Genomic DNA, 16,891 nt, shown 5'->3' with positions numbered 1-16,891 from the left:
AAGAAATGACATTGTACATTACATTTGAGGTATTTAGCACACACTTATCCAGAGCGACTTCCAGTGCAAATCAATGAAAAAAACGGGAACAACGCTTCTGTGAACCCCTCCAGCGAGACAGCGGAGGGTTAGATCTGAAATCGACCTCAACCACATCAACCTCTGTGATCCTCCGCAACAACCAATCAGAAGCATGCATTTTAAAGGAAAGCTTAACCACCGAATGCTGATGAAGTTGCACGTACAGGATGCCTGTCACACAAGTATCATACATACATACACAAGTATCAGTATGTATGAACAGTAGCTAAATGGTGCCAATAAAGGTTTTCTAAACAAAAACAAAAACAAGAAATCTGCCAAATGTGTGAATGTTGCATCAGTATTCTGTGTTGGACCTTTTGTTCGTTGTAGTTTGCATGACAATAGACTTATACTATAGTTATACTTATACTATAAGTGTGTGCTATAAGAGGCTTCTCATATTTTGTTTGGCAAGATACCTATTATAGTTTGTATGATGAGGTAATAAGAGACCTCCACAAGCAGCAGCATATTTTCCAAAGATGTTACTGGCCCAACGCTCTAACCACTAGGCTACCACTCTAACAGTGGAAGCCACCCCTGTAAACAGTGTAGCTAACTACTGCAATTACCCATTCAATGTTTCACCAAAGAATATACAGCGTACAGTGCATTCGGAAAGTATTCAGATCCCTTGACTTTTTCCACATTTTGTTACTTTACAGCCTTATTCTAAAATTGATTCAATTGTTTTTGTTTTTTCTCATCACTCTACATAATGACAAAGCAAAAACGTTTTCTTTTTTTTGGAAATGTTTGCATAAGTTTTCAAACCCTTTGCTATGAGTTGAGGTCAGGTGCATCCTGTTTCCATTGATCATCCTTGAGATGTTTCTACAACTTGAGTGGAGTCCACCTGTGGTAAATTCAATTGATTGGACATTATTTGGAAAGGCACACACCTGTCTATATAAGGTCTCACAGTTGACAGTGTATGTCAGAGCAAAAACCAAGTCATGAGGTCAAAGGAATTGTCTGTAGAGCTCTGAGACAGGATTGTGTTGAGGCACAGATCTGAGGAAGGGTACCAAGAAATGTCTGCAGCAATGAAGGTCCCCAAGAACACAGGGGCCTCCGTCATTCTTAAATGGAAGAAGTTTGGAACCACTAAGACTCTTCCTAGAGCTGGCCACCCGGCCAAACTGTGCAATCTGGAGAGAAGGGCGTTGGTCAGGGAGGTTGACCAAGAACCCGATGAGCACTCTGACAGAGCTCCAGATTTCCTCCGTGGAGATGGAAGAACCTTCCAGAAGGACAACTATCTCTGCAACACTCCACCAATCAGGCCTTTATAGTAGAGTGGCCAGACGGAAGCCACTCCTCAGTCAAAGGCACATGACAGCCGTTTGAAGTTTGCCAAAAGGCACCTAAATGACTCTCAGACCATGAGAAACAAGGTTCTCTGGTCTGATGAATCCAAGATGGAACTCTTTGGCCTGAATTCCAAGCGTCACGTATGGAGGAATCCTGGCACCATCCCTACGGTGAAGCATGATGGTGGCAGCATCATGCTGTGGGCGCTCAGGACTGTGAGGGCTCAGGACATCAGACTGGGTCAATGGTTCACCTTCTAACAGGACAAAAACCCTAAGCACACAGCCAAGACATCGCAGGAGTGGCTTCGGGACAAGTCTCTGAATGTCCTTGAGTGGCCCAGCCAGAGCCCAAACTTGAACCCAATCGAACATCTCTGGAGAAACCTGAAAATAGCTGTGCAGCAACCTTCCCCATCCCACCTGACAGAGCTTGAGAGGATCTACAGAGAAGAATGGGAGAAACTCTCCAAAAACAGGTGTGTCAAGCTTGTAGCGTCATACGCAAGAAGACTCAAGGCTGTAATCGCTGCCAAATGTGCTTCAACAAAGTACTGAGTAAAGGGTCTGAATACTTATGTAAATGTATTATTTCAGTTACATGTTTTTAATACATTTGCTACAATTTTTCTTTGTCTTTATGGGGTATTGTGTGTAGATTGAGGGGGGGAAAGGCAATTTAATACATTTTATAATAAGGCTGTAACGTAACAAAATGTGGAAAAAGTCATGGGGTCTGAAAACTTTCCGAATGCACAGTATATATTTTTCAACCCAGTACATTTATATGACTTTTCAGACTTAGATATAATACTTTTTTACAAGGCAGTTTTGATGTAGTGAACTACTTTTTCAAAGTAGCTTCAGTCAACAAACTATATTTCTCTTAAGGGTAGCTTTACTGTAGCTCAACTTCTTCCAGTCTGAAGTAATTGGTAAACTATATTTTCAGAGTAGCTTCCCCAACTCTGAAAACGGATACTAAAAACAGCAGTAGTCTATACACATCCGGCTAGTATTCTATGCATGAAGTACATGCCCAAATATTGATATACAGTGCCTTGCGAAAGTATTCGGCCCCCTTGAACTTTGCGACCTTTTGCCACATTTCAGGCTTCAAACATAAAGATATAAAACTGTATTTTTTTGTGAAGAATCAACAACAAGTGGGACACAATCATGAAGTGGAACGACATTTATTGGATAAATTGGGCGTGCAAAATTATTCAGCCCCTTTACTTTCAGTGCAGCAAACTCTCTCCAAAAGTTCAGTGAGGATCTCTGAATGATCCAATGTTGACCTAAATGACTAATGATGATAAATACAATCCACCTGTGTGTAATCAAGTCTCCGTATAAATGCACCTGCACTGTGATAGTCTCAGAGGTCCGTTAAAAGCGCAGAGAGCATCATGAAGAACAAGGAACACACCAGGCAGGTCCGAGATACTGTTGTGAAGAAGTTTAAAGCCGGATTTGGATACAAAAAGATTTCCCAAGCTTTAAACCTCCCAAGGAGCACTGTGCAAGCGATAATATTGAAATGGAAGGAGTATCAGACCACTGCAAATCTACCAAGACCTGGCCGTCCCTCTAAGCTTTCAGCTCATACAAGGAGAAGACTGATCAGAGATGCAGCCAAGAGGCCCATGATCACTCTGGATGAACTGCAGAGATCTACAGCTGAGGTGGGAGACTCTGTCCATAGGACAACAATCAGTCGTATATTGCACAAATCTGCCCTTTATGGAAGAGTGGCAAGAAGAAAGCCATTTCTTAAAGATATCCATAAAAAGTGTCGTTTAAAGTTTGCCACAAGCCACCTGGGAGACACACCAAACATGTGGAAGAAGGTGCTCTGGTCAGATGAAACCAAAATGGAACTTTTTGGCAACAATGCAAAACGTTATGTTTGGCGTAAAAGCAACACAGCTCATCACCCTGACCACACCATCCCCACTGTCAAACATGGTGGTGGCAGAATCATGGTTTGGGCCTGCCTTTCTTCAGCAGGGACAGGGAAGATGGTTAAAATTGATGGGAAGATGGATGGAGCCAAATACAGGACCATTCTGGAAGAAAACCCGATGGAGTCTGCAAAAGACCTGAGACTGGGACGGAGATTTGTCTTCCATCAAGACAATGATCCAAAACATAAAGCAAAATCTACAATGGAATGGTTCAAAAATAAACATATCCAGGTGTTAGAATGGCCAAGTCAAAGTCCAGACCTGAATCCAATCGAGAACCTGTGGAAAGAACTGAAAACTGCTGTTGACAAATGCTCTCCATCCAACCTCACTGAGCTCGAGCTGTTTTGCAAGGAGTAATGGGAAAAAAATTCAGTCTCTCGATGTGCAAAACTGATAGAGACATACCCCAAGCGACTTACAGCTGTAATCGCAGCAATAGGTGGCGCTACAAAGTATTAACTTAAGGGGGCTGAATAATTTTGCACGCCCAATTTTTCAGTTTTTGATTTGTTAAAAAAGTTTGAAAAATCCAATAAATGTCATTCCACTTCATGATTGTGTCCCACTTGTTGTTGATTCTTCACAAAAAAATACAGTTTTATATCTTTATGTTTGAAGCCTGAAATGTGGCAAAAGGTCGCAAAGTTCAAGGGGGCCCGAATACTTTCGCAAGGCACTGTATGTACAGACCAAGCTCTTGACTTGACAACATATCAATGTTTATTTTGTTATTTTCTATTTGAAGGAGAAAATAATTACAGCTCTGGGGGAGAAAATGAAGCTTCTTCAGAAGTCAACAGGTAGTTATTTCAGCCTACCATATATATCATACAGTTCTGGAACCACAGAGTTCCAGTCACAACACATGTAGGCCTAGTATGCATGTATTTATAGGAATACAGCCCCATGTAGGCCTAGTATTCATGTATTTATAGGAATACAGCCCCATGTAGGCCTAGTATTCATGTATTTATAGAAATACAGCCCCATGTAGGCCTAGTATTCATGTATTTATAGGAATACAGCCCCATGTAGGCCTAGTATTCATGTATTTATAGGAATACAGCCCCATGTAGGCCTAGTATTCATGTATTTATAGGAATACAGCCCCATGTAGGCCTATACAGTGTTCTCTACTTCCGTCACCGCCCTCATCTCTGTTAAGTGAAAAGAAAAGATATTAAGAGTATGGAACAAGTTATATTTGGTTAACCAAAACCATTCTGTTTCTGTGATTTTTAGAGAAAAACAGTGATAGGAGCAGAGAGGATGATCTCATAAAAACATGCCACAGGCTTCAGGGCCAGGTATCGGAGATGGAGGTAAGATCATCATCGCCATGGTAATACAACGGAGCAATGTTTTTTTTGGTCCTCAGCGAACAGTTTGGTACATTGCACAGACATAGATGGACCACACAGTATTGAAAGCCATAGAAGCACTAACCTGTGTCTGTGTGATTTACAATATATCTTAATAAGTCAGTGCATGTCCAATTTAGACTTGAACTTTTCTACATACAGTATAACAGAGAAGTTGAGTTCTGGTGGTTGAGTCATCTCTAAGTCTGTTCTAAATAGTTTAGTTCACCTCTTTAACTGATGTCACTGCAAACTTTTCTTTAAACTCACAGTGGGTTTTTCCCCACTCAGCGGTTTCTGAACGACTACGGAATGATCTGGGTGGGGAGCGGAGAGGAGCGTGACACAGCCAGTCAACAGGAAGTAGAGGAAGCTGAGCAGACTCAGAGCTCCGAGAGAGGGGTGCGGCAACCAGGTAAAGGAACCAGGGAATTATTAAGTGCTGAGCCTTATACTGCAGATAGAAATCTAATTAACAGAGCTGCTAAGATTCCCTATTCTATCTGACAGGCAGTCATATTCTTTCTACGTGATACATTTCTATCTGAACATGCTGTAACAGTACACCCTCCTTAACAGGCAGCCAAGTAAAACCTAATCGAATCACATCTTCAAACGGTAACTTCCAACAGTACAAAGGAGCTGCCATTGTTTCAATGCACCAGTTAAAGTTTCACGAGCTGTGCTCATGTGATGCCTGGATGATTTTCAAACAGAAAATCTTAATTATGCATTCACTTATTATGGTGGCCTGTCTTTTACAGAGACCTCTGTGGCCAGGAGGAACTTCCAGATAAACTTTGACCTGGTGCTCCAGAACATCCAGCAGTTAAACATCCTGGCTGGGGAGGGAGAGTCCTACGTCAGGGTCACGTCCAGAGGGGCTCAGCTGGCCCAGCAGCACCTCATTCCACTACGGCTCTACAGCAATGGCATCTTCATGTTCAATGGGCCCTTCCGCTCTTACCAGGAAGCCAGCACACAGGTACAGACAGAGACTAATAGGGAATACTCGCTATACTCCGACTGGCTAGTCAGTACATAATCTCAGCACCCAGAACCAAATCAGCTACTGTTAAGGTTATTACGAGAGAGTACAACACACACCAGGTAATGAAACAGACTAGATATTTGAACCAGGCATGATTTTTGATACATTTTCACTGAAGATTCTTTGATTTCAATGTTTCGACTCTCTCTCAGATTGTAGCAGACAGAATAAGTACAGAAAGCTCAGTTCGTATCTCAGTCCAATGTGTCTGACACCCTGCCGCTCATGACTTTGCAGCAGTGCATGCAAGACCTGATGGACGGATACTTCCCTTCTGAGCTACAGGACAGGTTTGCAGACGGGGTGCCCTTTCAGGTGTGTGTGTGTGTGTGCGTGGATTTGAAATGTGCTGACGGTAGGAAAACGGACTACATGGACAATGTATTTCCTGTTTGTTTTGTGGTGAGTAGTGGGACGTCCTCTTTCGGTGTACACAGGTTCACGACAGGCGAGAGGAGGAGTTCCAAGAGAGGCGACCGTGGGCCGAGTTCCCTGGGAAGGGGCAGGCTGTGGTTGGATGCACAGAGGGGGAGAAATCAGACAGCTTAGAACACGCCTACTGTACCGTCTCCCAGATACCCGGTTGGTCCCCTCTGTATCACTTTGTTCCCAAAAACAAATGCTACACTTTACACTCTAGTTGAACCAACTGCAGGGGTGGAATCTCAATTGTATTTTTTGGGATTCCTCGAGTCCTCTCTCCTCGCCTCCTCCTGAACATGCATGAGATGGGGAGAAACCTTGGATCTTCTTTGGGGAGGCGAGGAGAGGACACAAGGAATCAATGAAATAATTGAATTTCATATTTGAAGTTGGTTTAACTATATGTATATCACTTGAGATTCAACCCAAGCCTCTTTTGCTCTGACTTGAACATTGACTTACCCACAGGCAGAAAACTGACAATGGACCAATTCCTGAACAGGCTGCCCAAGGTGGTGGTGAAGGCTGGTAGAGTGATTGACATCAGAGACTCCGTGAAAGCCAGTCTACAGGTGAGACAGATCTGTTGCATGTTTCAGCATATACCTGTAGATGATGGACACGCGTATACTATATGCTAGTAAATGCCTGTGTCTTGTGTTTAGGGCTCTTCTGATGCTTCAAACAGCCATGCTGTGACCGTCATAGACACACCAGAGCTACAGGCTATGAAAGAGAGGTATGCAGGTGTCTAGAAGTATTCACAATACCTTCACTTCCACCACTAGGGGGCCTTGCGGGACCTTGTGACAGAGGAGACCCTGGAAGAGGGACACACATTTGCTAATGTGGATTATGAACCTGTTTTCTCTACTCTAACTCAGGTTGGAGTTGCATGAGACTGATCCCCATAACTTGGTCCGTGATGTCACCACACTGAGGGTGAAGTCAGAGGATGGCGAGCACACCTACATCATGAAGATGCGTTTCTCAGAGACCATAGGTCATCTGCGCCAGTATCTGGACAAGCACAGGTGGGTTGGGAGCTACAAAATGCTGTGCAGAGTATTTTGCCCAAGAAGTCCATCACGTTCACAGTACTTCATCTCAGTCACAGTGACTTTTGGGTCATGTTAATCTCGGACGCCCAGAACTAAAATCTTGCATTCCGCAAAAATGGAAGAGGCAAATAGAAGGGGGAGAAAGTAAGGAACTTGTATGTCGATCCTGCATTAAATAAAAAAGGTATACCAGTTTAATTTAAGGACCCAAAAATTGACAGCTGTGCCATACAGATTGCAAAATAATTGGGAAGAGATTTTCGATTTACCAATTCCATGGCACATGGTTTATGAACTGATACACAAAATAACACCAGATTCAAAACTTACAAGTTTTTCAATTTAAATTATACAAAATTCTTGCAACAATAGAATGTTATGTACAGTGCCTTCGGAAAGTATTCAGACCCCTTGACTTTTTCCACATGGAATAATAAATAAAAAATCCTCTCAATCTACACACCATAATGACAAAGCGAAAATAGGTTTTTGAAAATGTATTAAAAATAAAAAACATACCTTATTTATGTAAGTATTCACAGACTCTTTGCTATAAGAATCAAAAATTGAGTTGAGGTGCATCCTGTTTCCATTGATCACCCTTGAGATGTTTCTAGAACTGGATTGGACATGATTGGGAAAGGCACACACCTGTCTACACTACCGGTCAAAAGTTTTAGAACACCTCCTCATTCCAGTGTTTTCTTAATTTTTTAAAACTAATTTCTACATTGTAGAATAATAATGAATACATTGAAACTATGAAATAACACATATGGAATCATGTAGTAACCAAAAAAAAGTGTTAAACAAATCAAAATATTTTTATATATGGGAGATTCTTCCAAGTAGCCACCCTTTGCAATGATGACAGCTTTGCACACTCTTGGCAATCTCAACCAGCTTCACCTAGAATAATTTTCCAACCATCTTGAAGGAGTTCCCACATATGCGAGCACTTGTTGACTGCTTTTCCTTCACTCTGCAGTCCGACTCATCCCAAACCATCTCAATTAGGTTGAGGTCGGGTGATTGTGGAGGTCAGGTCATTTGATGCAGCATTCCATCACTCTCCTTCTTGGTAAAATAATCCTTTCACAGCCTGGAGGTGTGTTGGGTCATCGTCCTGTTGAAAAACAGATCATAGACCTAAACCAGATGGGATGGCGTATCACTGCAGAATGCTGTGGTAGCCATGCTGGTTAAGTGTGCCTTGAATTCTAAATAAATCACAGACAGTGTCACCAGTAAAGCACCCCCAGACCGTAACACCTCCTCCTCCATGCGATACACATGCAGAGATCATCCGTTCACCCACACAGCATCTCACAAAGACACGGTGGTTGCAACCAAAAATCTCCAATTTGGGGTCCAGACCAAAGGACAGATTTCCACCGGTCTAATGTCAAGCAAGTCTCTTCTTCTTATTGGTGTCCTTTAGGAGTGGTTTCTTTGCAGTAATTCGACCATGAAGGCCTGATTCACACAGTCTCACCTGAACAGTTGATGTTGAGATGTGTCTGTTACTTGAACTCTGTGATGCATTTATTTAGGCTGCAATTTCTGAGGCTGGTAACTCTAAAGAACTTATCCTCTGGAGCAGAGGTAACTCTGGGTCACGTTCTGACCATAGTTATTTTGTGTTTTCCTTGTTTTAGTGTTGGTCAGGACGTGAGCTGGGTGGGCATTCTATGTTGGATGTCTAGTTTGTCTGTTTCTGTGTTTGGCCTGATATGGTTCTCAATCAGAGGCAGGTGTTAGTCGTTGTCTCTGATTGGGAACCATATTTAGGTAGCCTGTTTTGTCATTGTGGGTGATTGTCTATGTTAGTTGCTTGTGTCAGCACAGTTCTTATGATAGCGTCACAGTCGTTATTTGTTTATTGTTTTTGTACAGTTTACGTCGTGCTTTTCGTCATCTATTAAATTATGCATTCACACCACGCTGCGCTTTGGTCCGCTTCTTACGACGATTGTGACATCCTGTGGCGGTCCTCATGACAGCCAGTTTCATCATAGCGCTTGATGGTTTTTGCGACTGCACTTGAAGAAACGTTCAAATTTCTTGAAATAGTCTCTTTTGACTGATTGTCATGTCTTAAAGGAATGATGGAATGTCATTTCTCTTTGCTTATTTGAGCTGTTCTTGCCATAATATGGACTTGGTCTTTTACCAAATAGGGCTATCTTCTGTACCTCGTCACAACACAACTGATTGGCTCAAACGCATTAAGAAGGAAAGAAATTCCACAAATTAACTTTTAAGGCACACCTGCTAACTGAAATGCATTCCAGGTGACTACCACATGAAGCTGCTTTAGAGAATGCCAAGAGTGTGCAAAGCTGTCATCATGGCAAAGGGTGACAATTTGAAGAATATATTTTGATTTGTTTAACACTATTTTGGTTACTACATGATCCATGTGTTATTTCATAGTTTTGATGTCTTCACTATTATTCTACAATGTAGAAAATAGTAAAAATAAAGAAGAACCCTTGAAATAAGTAGGTGTCCAAACCTTTGACTGTTACTGTATGGCAAATAGAAATCAAAACTGGATGGTCTTCAGAGATAATGAGAGGGGTTGAGGGGAGCTGAAAGATGGTACTAAAAACAATAACTTAAGGAAAATATACTGTGTCCGTAAAATGTATATAATATGTACAGTGCCTTCGGAAAGTATTCATACCCCTTGAGTTTTCCCACATTTTGTTAGGTTACAGCCTTATTCTAAAACTGATGGATTTTGTTGTCCCTCATCAATCTGTACACAACACCCCATAATGAAAAAGCAAAAACGGGATTAAAAAACCCAGTTGAATTTAAAAAATAAATACAATTAGATTATCACATTTACATAAGTATTCAGACCCTTAGTACTTTGTTGAAATATCTTTGGCAGCGATTACAGCCTTGAGTCTCTTTGGGTATGACTCTACAAGCTTGGCACATCTGTATTTGGGGAGTTTCTCCCATTCTTCTCTGCAGATCCTCTCAAGCTCTGTCAGGTTGAATGGGGACCATTGCTACACAGCTATTTTTAGGTCTCAAGAGATGTTTGATCGTGTTCAAGTCCGGGCTCTGGCAGGACCACTCAAGGACATTCAGAGACTTGTCCCGAAGCCACTCCTGTGTTGTCTTGGCTGTGGGCTTAGGGTCGTTGTCCTGTCGGAAGGTGAATCTTCGCCCCAGTCTGAGGTCCTGAGGTCTCTGGAGTATATTTTCATCAAGGATATCTCTGTACTTTGCCCCATTCATCTTTGCCTCGATCCTGACTATTCTCCCAGTCCCTGCCGCTGAAAAACATCCCCACAGCATGATGCTGCCACCACCATGCTTCACCGTAGAGATAGCTCTGTCCGTAGCTCTGTCAGACTGACCATTGGGTTCTAAGTCACCTCCCTGACCAACGCCCTTCTCCCCGATTGCTCAGTTTGGCCGAGGCGGCAGGCTCTAGGAGTCTCATAAAGAACTTTCTTCTGAAACTCGTCAGTCTATTCTTTTTCTGAATACTTATTTCCGTAAGTATTCATAACAAGAATAGACTGACGAGTTTCAGAAGAAAGTTATTTGTTTCTGGCCATTTTGAGCCTGTAATCGAACCCACAAATGCTGATACAGGAGTGATGGTTGCTGATAATGGGCCTCTATATGCCTATATAGATATTCCATTAAAACAAATCAGCCGTTTCTAGCTACAAAAGTAATTTACAACATTAATAATGTCTACACTGTATTTCTGATCAATTTGATGTTATTTTAAATGGACAAAAAAAACATGATTTTCTTTCAAAAACAAGGACATTTCTAAGTGACCCCAAACTTTAACGGTAGTATATATGTATAAATAAAAGGATAACATATACAGTACCAGTCAAAAGTTGACACCTACTCACTCAAGGGTTTCTTTATTTGTACTATTTTCTTTGTAGAATAATAGTGAAGACATCACAACTATGAAATAACACACATGGAAAAATGTAGTAACCAAAAAAAGTGTTAAACCAATCTAAATATATTTTAGGTTCTTCAAAGTAGCCACACTGCCTTGATGACAGATTTGCATTCTTGGCATTCTCTAAACCATGAGGTCGTCACCTGGAATGCATTTAAATGAACAGGTGTGCCTTGTTGAAAGTTAATTTGTGGAATTTCTTTCCTTCATAATGTATTTGAGCCAATCAATTGTGTTGTGACAAGGTGGGGGGAGTATACATACAAGTCTGATTTATTTAGAATTCAAGGCACACTTAACCATCATGGCTACCACAGCATTCTGCAAGAATACACCATCCCATCTGGTTCGCGCTTAGTGGACTTGTTTTTCAACAGGACAATGGCCCAACACACCACCAGGCTGTGTAAGGGATATTTGACCAAGGAGAGTGATGCATCAGATGACCTGGTCTCCACAATCACCCGACCTCAACCCAATTGAGATGGTTTGGGATGAGTTGGACCGCAGAGTGAAGGATAAGCAGCCAACAAGTGCTCAGCATATGTGGGAACTCCTAGAAGACTGTTGGAAAAGTATTCCAGGTGAAGCTGGTTGAGAGAATGCCAAGTGTGTGCAAAGCTATCAAAGCAAAGGGTACTTTGAAGAATTAAAAATATATTTTGATGTTTAACACTTTTTCGGTTACTACATGATTCCATGTGTTATTTCATAGTTTAGATGACTCCACTATTATTCTACAATGAAAAAAAAAAATGAAAAACCCTTGAATGAGTAGGTGTCAACTGTTGACTGATACTGTATTTATTTAAGACAATATGGGGAAATGCAGACAATTACATTGTGGCTTCTATCAATTTATTTGCAATAGTAAAGCTGATCCACCCCCTACATTTAAAATATATACAGTGGGGCAAAAAGGTATTTAGTCAGCCACCAATTGTGCAAGTTCTCCCACTTAAAAATATGAGAGAGGCCTGTAAATTCCATCATAGGTACACTTCAACTATGACAGACAAAATGAGAAAATAAGTATTTGGTCAATAACAAAAGTTTATCTCAATACTTTTATATATACCCTTTGTTGGCAATGACAGAGGTCAAACCTCTTCACAAGGTTCACACAGTGTTGCTGGTATTTTGGCCCATTCCTCCATGCAGATCTCCTCTAGAGCAGTGATGTTTTGGGGCTGTTGGACTTTCAACTCCCTCCAAAGATTTTCTATGGGGTGGAGATCTGGAGACTGGCTAGGCCACTCCAGGACCTTGAAATGCTTCTAACGAAGCCACTCCTTCGTTGCCCGGGCGGTGTGTTTGGGATCATTGTCATGCTGAAAGACCCAGCCACGTTTCATCTTCAATGCCCTTGCTTATGGTAGGCTTTGTTACTTTGGTCCCAGCTCTCTGCAGGTCATTCACTAGGTCGTCGCCCCCCCCCCCCCCCCCGTGTGGTTCTGGGATTTTTGCTCACTGTTCTTGTGATCATTTTGACCCCACGGGGTGAGATCTTGCGTGGAGCAAGATCGAGGGAGATTATCAGTGGTCTTGTATGTCTTCCATTTCCTAGTAATTGCTCCCACAGTTGATTTCTTCAAACCAAGCTGCTTACCTAGTGCAGATTCAGTCTTCCCAGCCTGGTGCAGGTCTACAATTTTGTTTCTGGTGTCCTTTGACAGCTCTTTGGTCTTGGCCATATTGGAGTTTGGAGTGTGACTGTTTGAGGTTGTGGACAGGTGTCTTTTATACTGATAAGTTCAAACAGGTGCCATTAATACAGGTAACGAGTGGAGGACAGAGGAGCCTCTTAAAGAAGAAGTTACAGGTCTGTGAGAGCCAGAAATCTTGCTTGCTTGTAGGTGACCAAATACTTATTTTCCACCATAATTTGCAAATAAATTCATTAAAAAATCCTACGATGTGATTTTCTGGATTTTTTAAATCTAATTTTGTCTGTCATAGTTAAAGTGTACCTTTGACGGAAATTACAGGCCTCTCTCATCTTAAGTGGGAGAACTTGCACAATTGGTGGCTGACTAAATACTTTTTTGCCCCACTGTATACACACACACACACACACACACACACACACACACACACACACACACACACACACACACACCTGGCATAATTGCATCAGATGCTTGATTAAATTCTGGGGGAGACGTGCTTGAAAATGTACTAACGAGGCTAGCGAAGTATCCACTCCTCTAAATGGGAATCGCGATTTGTCCAAATGATCAGTGACGAAGAATCTGCATGGCAGAACAAAGTCACATCCCAGTCTGTTTGACATTTTATGAAAGCCCAGTCCTGTGCTATTCCATCACTATCAACTCTCTCTCCCTCACAATTTCAGATGGACAGATGCCACAGCGTATGATATCATCAGTGCGTTCCCACAGCGCTGGTACAGTGAGGACTCTCAGACACTCCTCTCCTGTGGGCTTACTCCCAATGCTGCTCTGCTGCTTAGGACTAGGCCAGGCCCTCGTCAATGACAGAGCAACAAATCGCCCTGTCACTCTCCTCATGGTTATAAAATATTGTATTTACTTTCATAAGCATGTATATTCAGATCTGATAGGGATGTGACACTAGGGGGTGCCAACACTTACAGAACAATCCTTTTCAGGATCATCATGACATGGGAAAATCCTAATTTCCATAGGGACACTTGCATAATTATTGATGTAGATAATTCACCTTGAACCATGACTGCTTAAAAAAAAAAAAGAGGTAGAGTTAGCGAAATAACATTGCATGAGCAAGATTCACTCTCACACACACAGTATTTGTACATGGGCATGGGTTTCTTTTCATACTCTTAGGGACCAAAACAGCAGAGACGTTTAGCCTGGCGCGCCAATGATCTTGGTTGTTGCGGAAAATTGGCCCACTATGCATCTACGTCATATCGCTGACTCTGATTAAAATCCTTACATTTTAAAGGTAAAGAAAATTACAAGATCAAAGCCAACTTATTGAAAAAACGTTATTTCTAAAATGTGTAAATACAATTAAGGATAAAAAATATATTCAATATAAAACATTTACATTTTTGAAAAACATTTGACATAAGGCAAGTTTGTCTAACTTTGTTAAAGCTCAAATGAAAACTCACATTAGTCTCATCTAGACAATGTTAGACATCCAAATGTCTGTCCCAACTTAGTGCCATGATGTTCGTCAACTGAAGGAAAGCATTTGACGTGACGTTCCATCAATAAATCAAACCACTGTTTTTTTTGCTCTTCAAACACTGAAACAAACTAGATGAAAGTTAGTGTTTGATTTTATTAGGATCTCTTTTAGTCCCCATTTGGACTAATCTTCCAAGAGTCCTTAACATTAAAATACAATTTATAATACAAAACACACTTTCACATATAACACACTATTACAAACATACATAATACACTAGCATAATGACCCAATAAATACTCAATCTAAAAAAATATTGATTCTTCATCTACTATAGTCCCACAACATTTCTATATACTATATTTAAATTGTTTTAAAATAATGTTTAAATGTATATATTGAAAGGTTTCTAGTTTGCTCAGTTAATTTATTCCATTTCTTTATTGCTCTAAATCAAAATGTTATTTTGCCCATTTCTTTTTTCTGTCTGGATTACGCATAGATGGTGGACAATCTATTCCTAGTATATACGGAATGTCTGTCTCTTACCAACTGAATACCAATGTGAATAGAACTCGGCTGTTTTAAATTATGTATATTATAAAATAAGATAATTGAAAAAAAACATGCTTATCTTGTCGATTGATGACCAACCAAGAACACTGCGCATGACTGCAACAGAAGAACCATATCTCCGCCTTAAAACAATCCTTGCTGCTTTATTCTGTGCATTCTGCAGCCTCCTAACTTCACTAGATGATGCATTTCCCCAGACCACTGAACAATAGTTCACTTGACTCTCAACCAATGCCTGTGTTATTTGCTGAAGCATTTTCCCTGGTAAATATTTAGCTATCCTTCTGATTATGCATGCTGTTTTAATATATTTTTTTTAACATAAATTTGTTATTTGAGACGACCATGATAAGCAGTTGTCTAGCTGCACTCCCAGTAGTTTGGTTTCTGCCACTTCTTCAATTTGTACTCCTCCCATATTTAATTGTATCCCATGCTGTTTTGGCATTTTCCTAGTTGAACAGACCAACATAGCTTTGGTTTTCTTGGTGTTTAAAGCAAGTTTGTTTTGGCAAACCCATTTCCTGATAATCTCCAAATCTCCTTGCAAAGCTTGCTGTACCTGTTGAACCGATTGTCTTGCTGCATAAATTGTAGTATCATCTGCAAATATAGTAGCTTGAGTTTCAACCAAGGCATAGGGAAGGTCGTTGGTGTATATTAAGTAGAGAAGTGGCCCAAGGCAGCTGCCCTGTGGTATTCCACAGTTTAACACATTAGGGGAAGAAAATGAACCATTGATATAGGTAGACTGTTTCCTGTCAGTTAGATATGACTGTACCCTATTCAATGCTACCTCCTTAAAACCATAATGCATTAATTTCATGATCCACTAAATCAAATGCTGCACTGAAATCTAAAAATAGTACACCTACAAACCTGCCATTATCCATAGCATTGAGCCACTGGTCAGTCATGTCAACCAATGCAGTGGTAGTGGAATAGTTTTTGCGATAAGCATGCTGATTGGCTGTAATCAGATCATTCTTTTCCATATACTCCCACATTTGTCTACTCACAATTACCCTCCAATATTCTCTTACTGAGTGTAGGGAGTAGACTAATTGGTCGACTATTGGCAGGAGTAATGGGTTCTTTGCAGTCTTTCGGAATAGGACACAGTTTCGCATGCTTCCATACATTTGCAAACAACCCCTTTTCCAGTGACCAATTAAATATGTATCTCAGTGGAACTGCAATCTGGGGAGCAGCACAGCGAAGTAAAAAAAATTGTCCATAAGACCATAACCTGTAGATTTACCATTAGTGTTTAGTCATGTCGCACATTTTTTTTTTTCATGGCAAAATACTGGCATCCATTAGTTAAGTTATTAACTTGGAACCAAAACATTTCTCGCTATTAGATGGAAATAAAATAATACTATCAACACGGATGGCAGAGACATTTTGCTTGTACAGATATGGGCACCAAAGTGAACACAGTGTATCAGGACAAAGTAGGCACAGGGACTCACCTGTTAAATTACAGTATGTTGCTCTGTAAGACAGACCCTTACCAACAAACCAGTACCACAAATAGTGTTAAAGGAGTGTGTAAAATGGCTTCAGTCCTCATTGCCACGGACCGTTATCCCCAAAACTAGCTGTGATGGAGATATCTTCTTCTTAGAAGACAACCCACAAAGAAATGTTTCAAGAATGTAGAGTTGCTCTGTTGGCTTGAAACACTAAAATAAGTAAAGTTTTGAGAAAAAAAGCCACTAGCAAATTTTACGGGCGACGGCAGCAAAAGCGCAGAACCTTAACAGTTTCGATCTACAGATTGATCATCAAAGCAAGCCCACTACCTGAGAGAGATATCTGCAAACATGAAAAACAAATGTAACTGTGCTATTGTACAGACGGGACGGATGTCTCTGAACAATATCTCAGTTATACTGCTGACAGAATGTCTTTTCAGTATTAGCCCTACCACTTAACAGCCACCCACAC

The 16,891-nt window shown here is 40.9% G+C and overlaps 1 protein-coding gene across 3 annotated transcripts in view; it reads left to right on the top strand.

Annotated features, from left to right (window-relative positions):
• Positions 1 to 16,891, top strand: part of ubxn11 (UBX domain protein 11) — a 25,528-nt gene extending 8,637 nt beyond the window's left edge. For all 3 annotated transcript variants that reach the window (XM_020498331.2, XM_020498333.2, XM_020498332.2), the window contains 10 exons: positions 4,116 to 4,170; positions 4,613 to 4,692; positions 5,023 to 5,146; positions 5,496 to 5,716; positions 6,020 to 6,097; positions 6,220 to 6,364; positions 6,674 to 6,777; positions 6,871 to 6,944; positions 7,090 to 7,239; positions 13,578 to 16,891. In XM_020498331.2, the coding sequence (XP_020353920.1) occupies positions 4,116 to 4,170; positions 4,613 to 4,692; positions 5,023 to 5,146; positions 5,496 to 5,716; positions 6,020 to 6,097; positions 6,220 to 6,364; positions 6,674 to 6,777; positions 6,871 to 6,944; positions 7,090 to 7,239; positions 13,578 to 13,719 (1,173 nt within the window). In that variant the 3' untranslated portion in view covers positions 13,720 to 16,891. The remainder of the gene's footprint in view (positions 1 to 4,115; positions 4,171 to 4,612; positions 4,693 to 5,022; positions 5,147 to 5,495; positions 5,717 to 6,019; positions 6,098 to 6,219; positions 6,365 to 6,673; positions 6,778 to 6,870; positions 6,945 to 7,089; positions 7,240 to 13,577) is intronic.

This window comes from Oncorhynchus kisutch, linkage group LG13 (assembly GCF_002021735.2).
Source record: "Oncorhynchus kisutch isolate 150728-3 linkage group LG13, Okis_V2, whole genome shotgun sequence".
Classification (NCBI taxonomy): Eukaryota; Metazoa; Chordata; class Actinopteri; order Salmoniformes; family Salmonidae; genus Oncorhynchus; species Oncorhynchus kisutch.
This window is presented reverse-complemented; position numbering and strand designations above follow the sequence as displayed.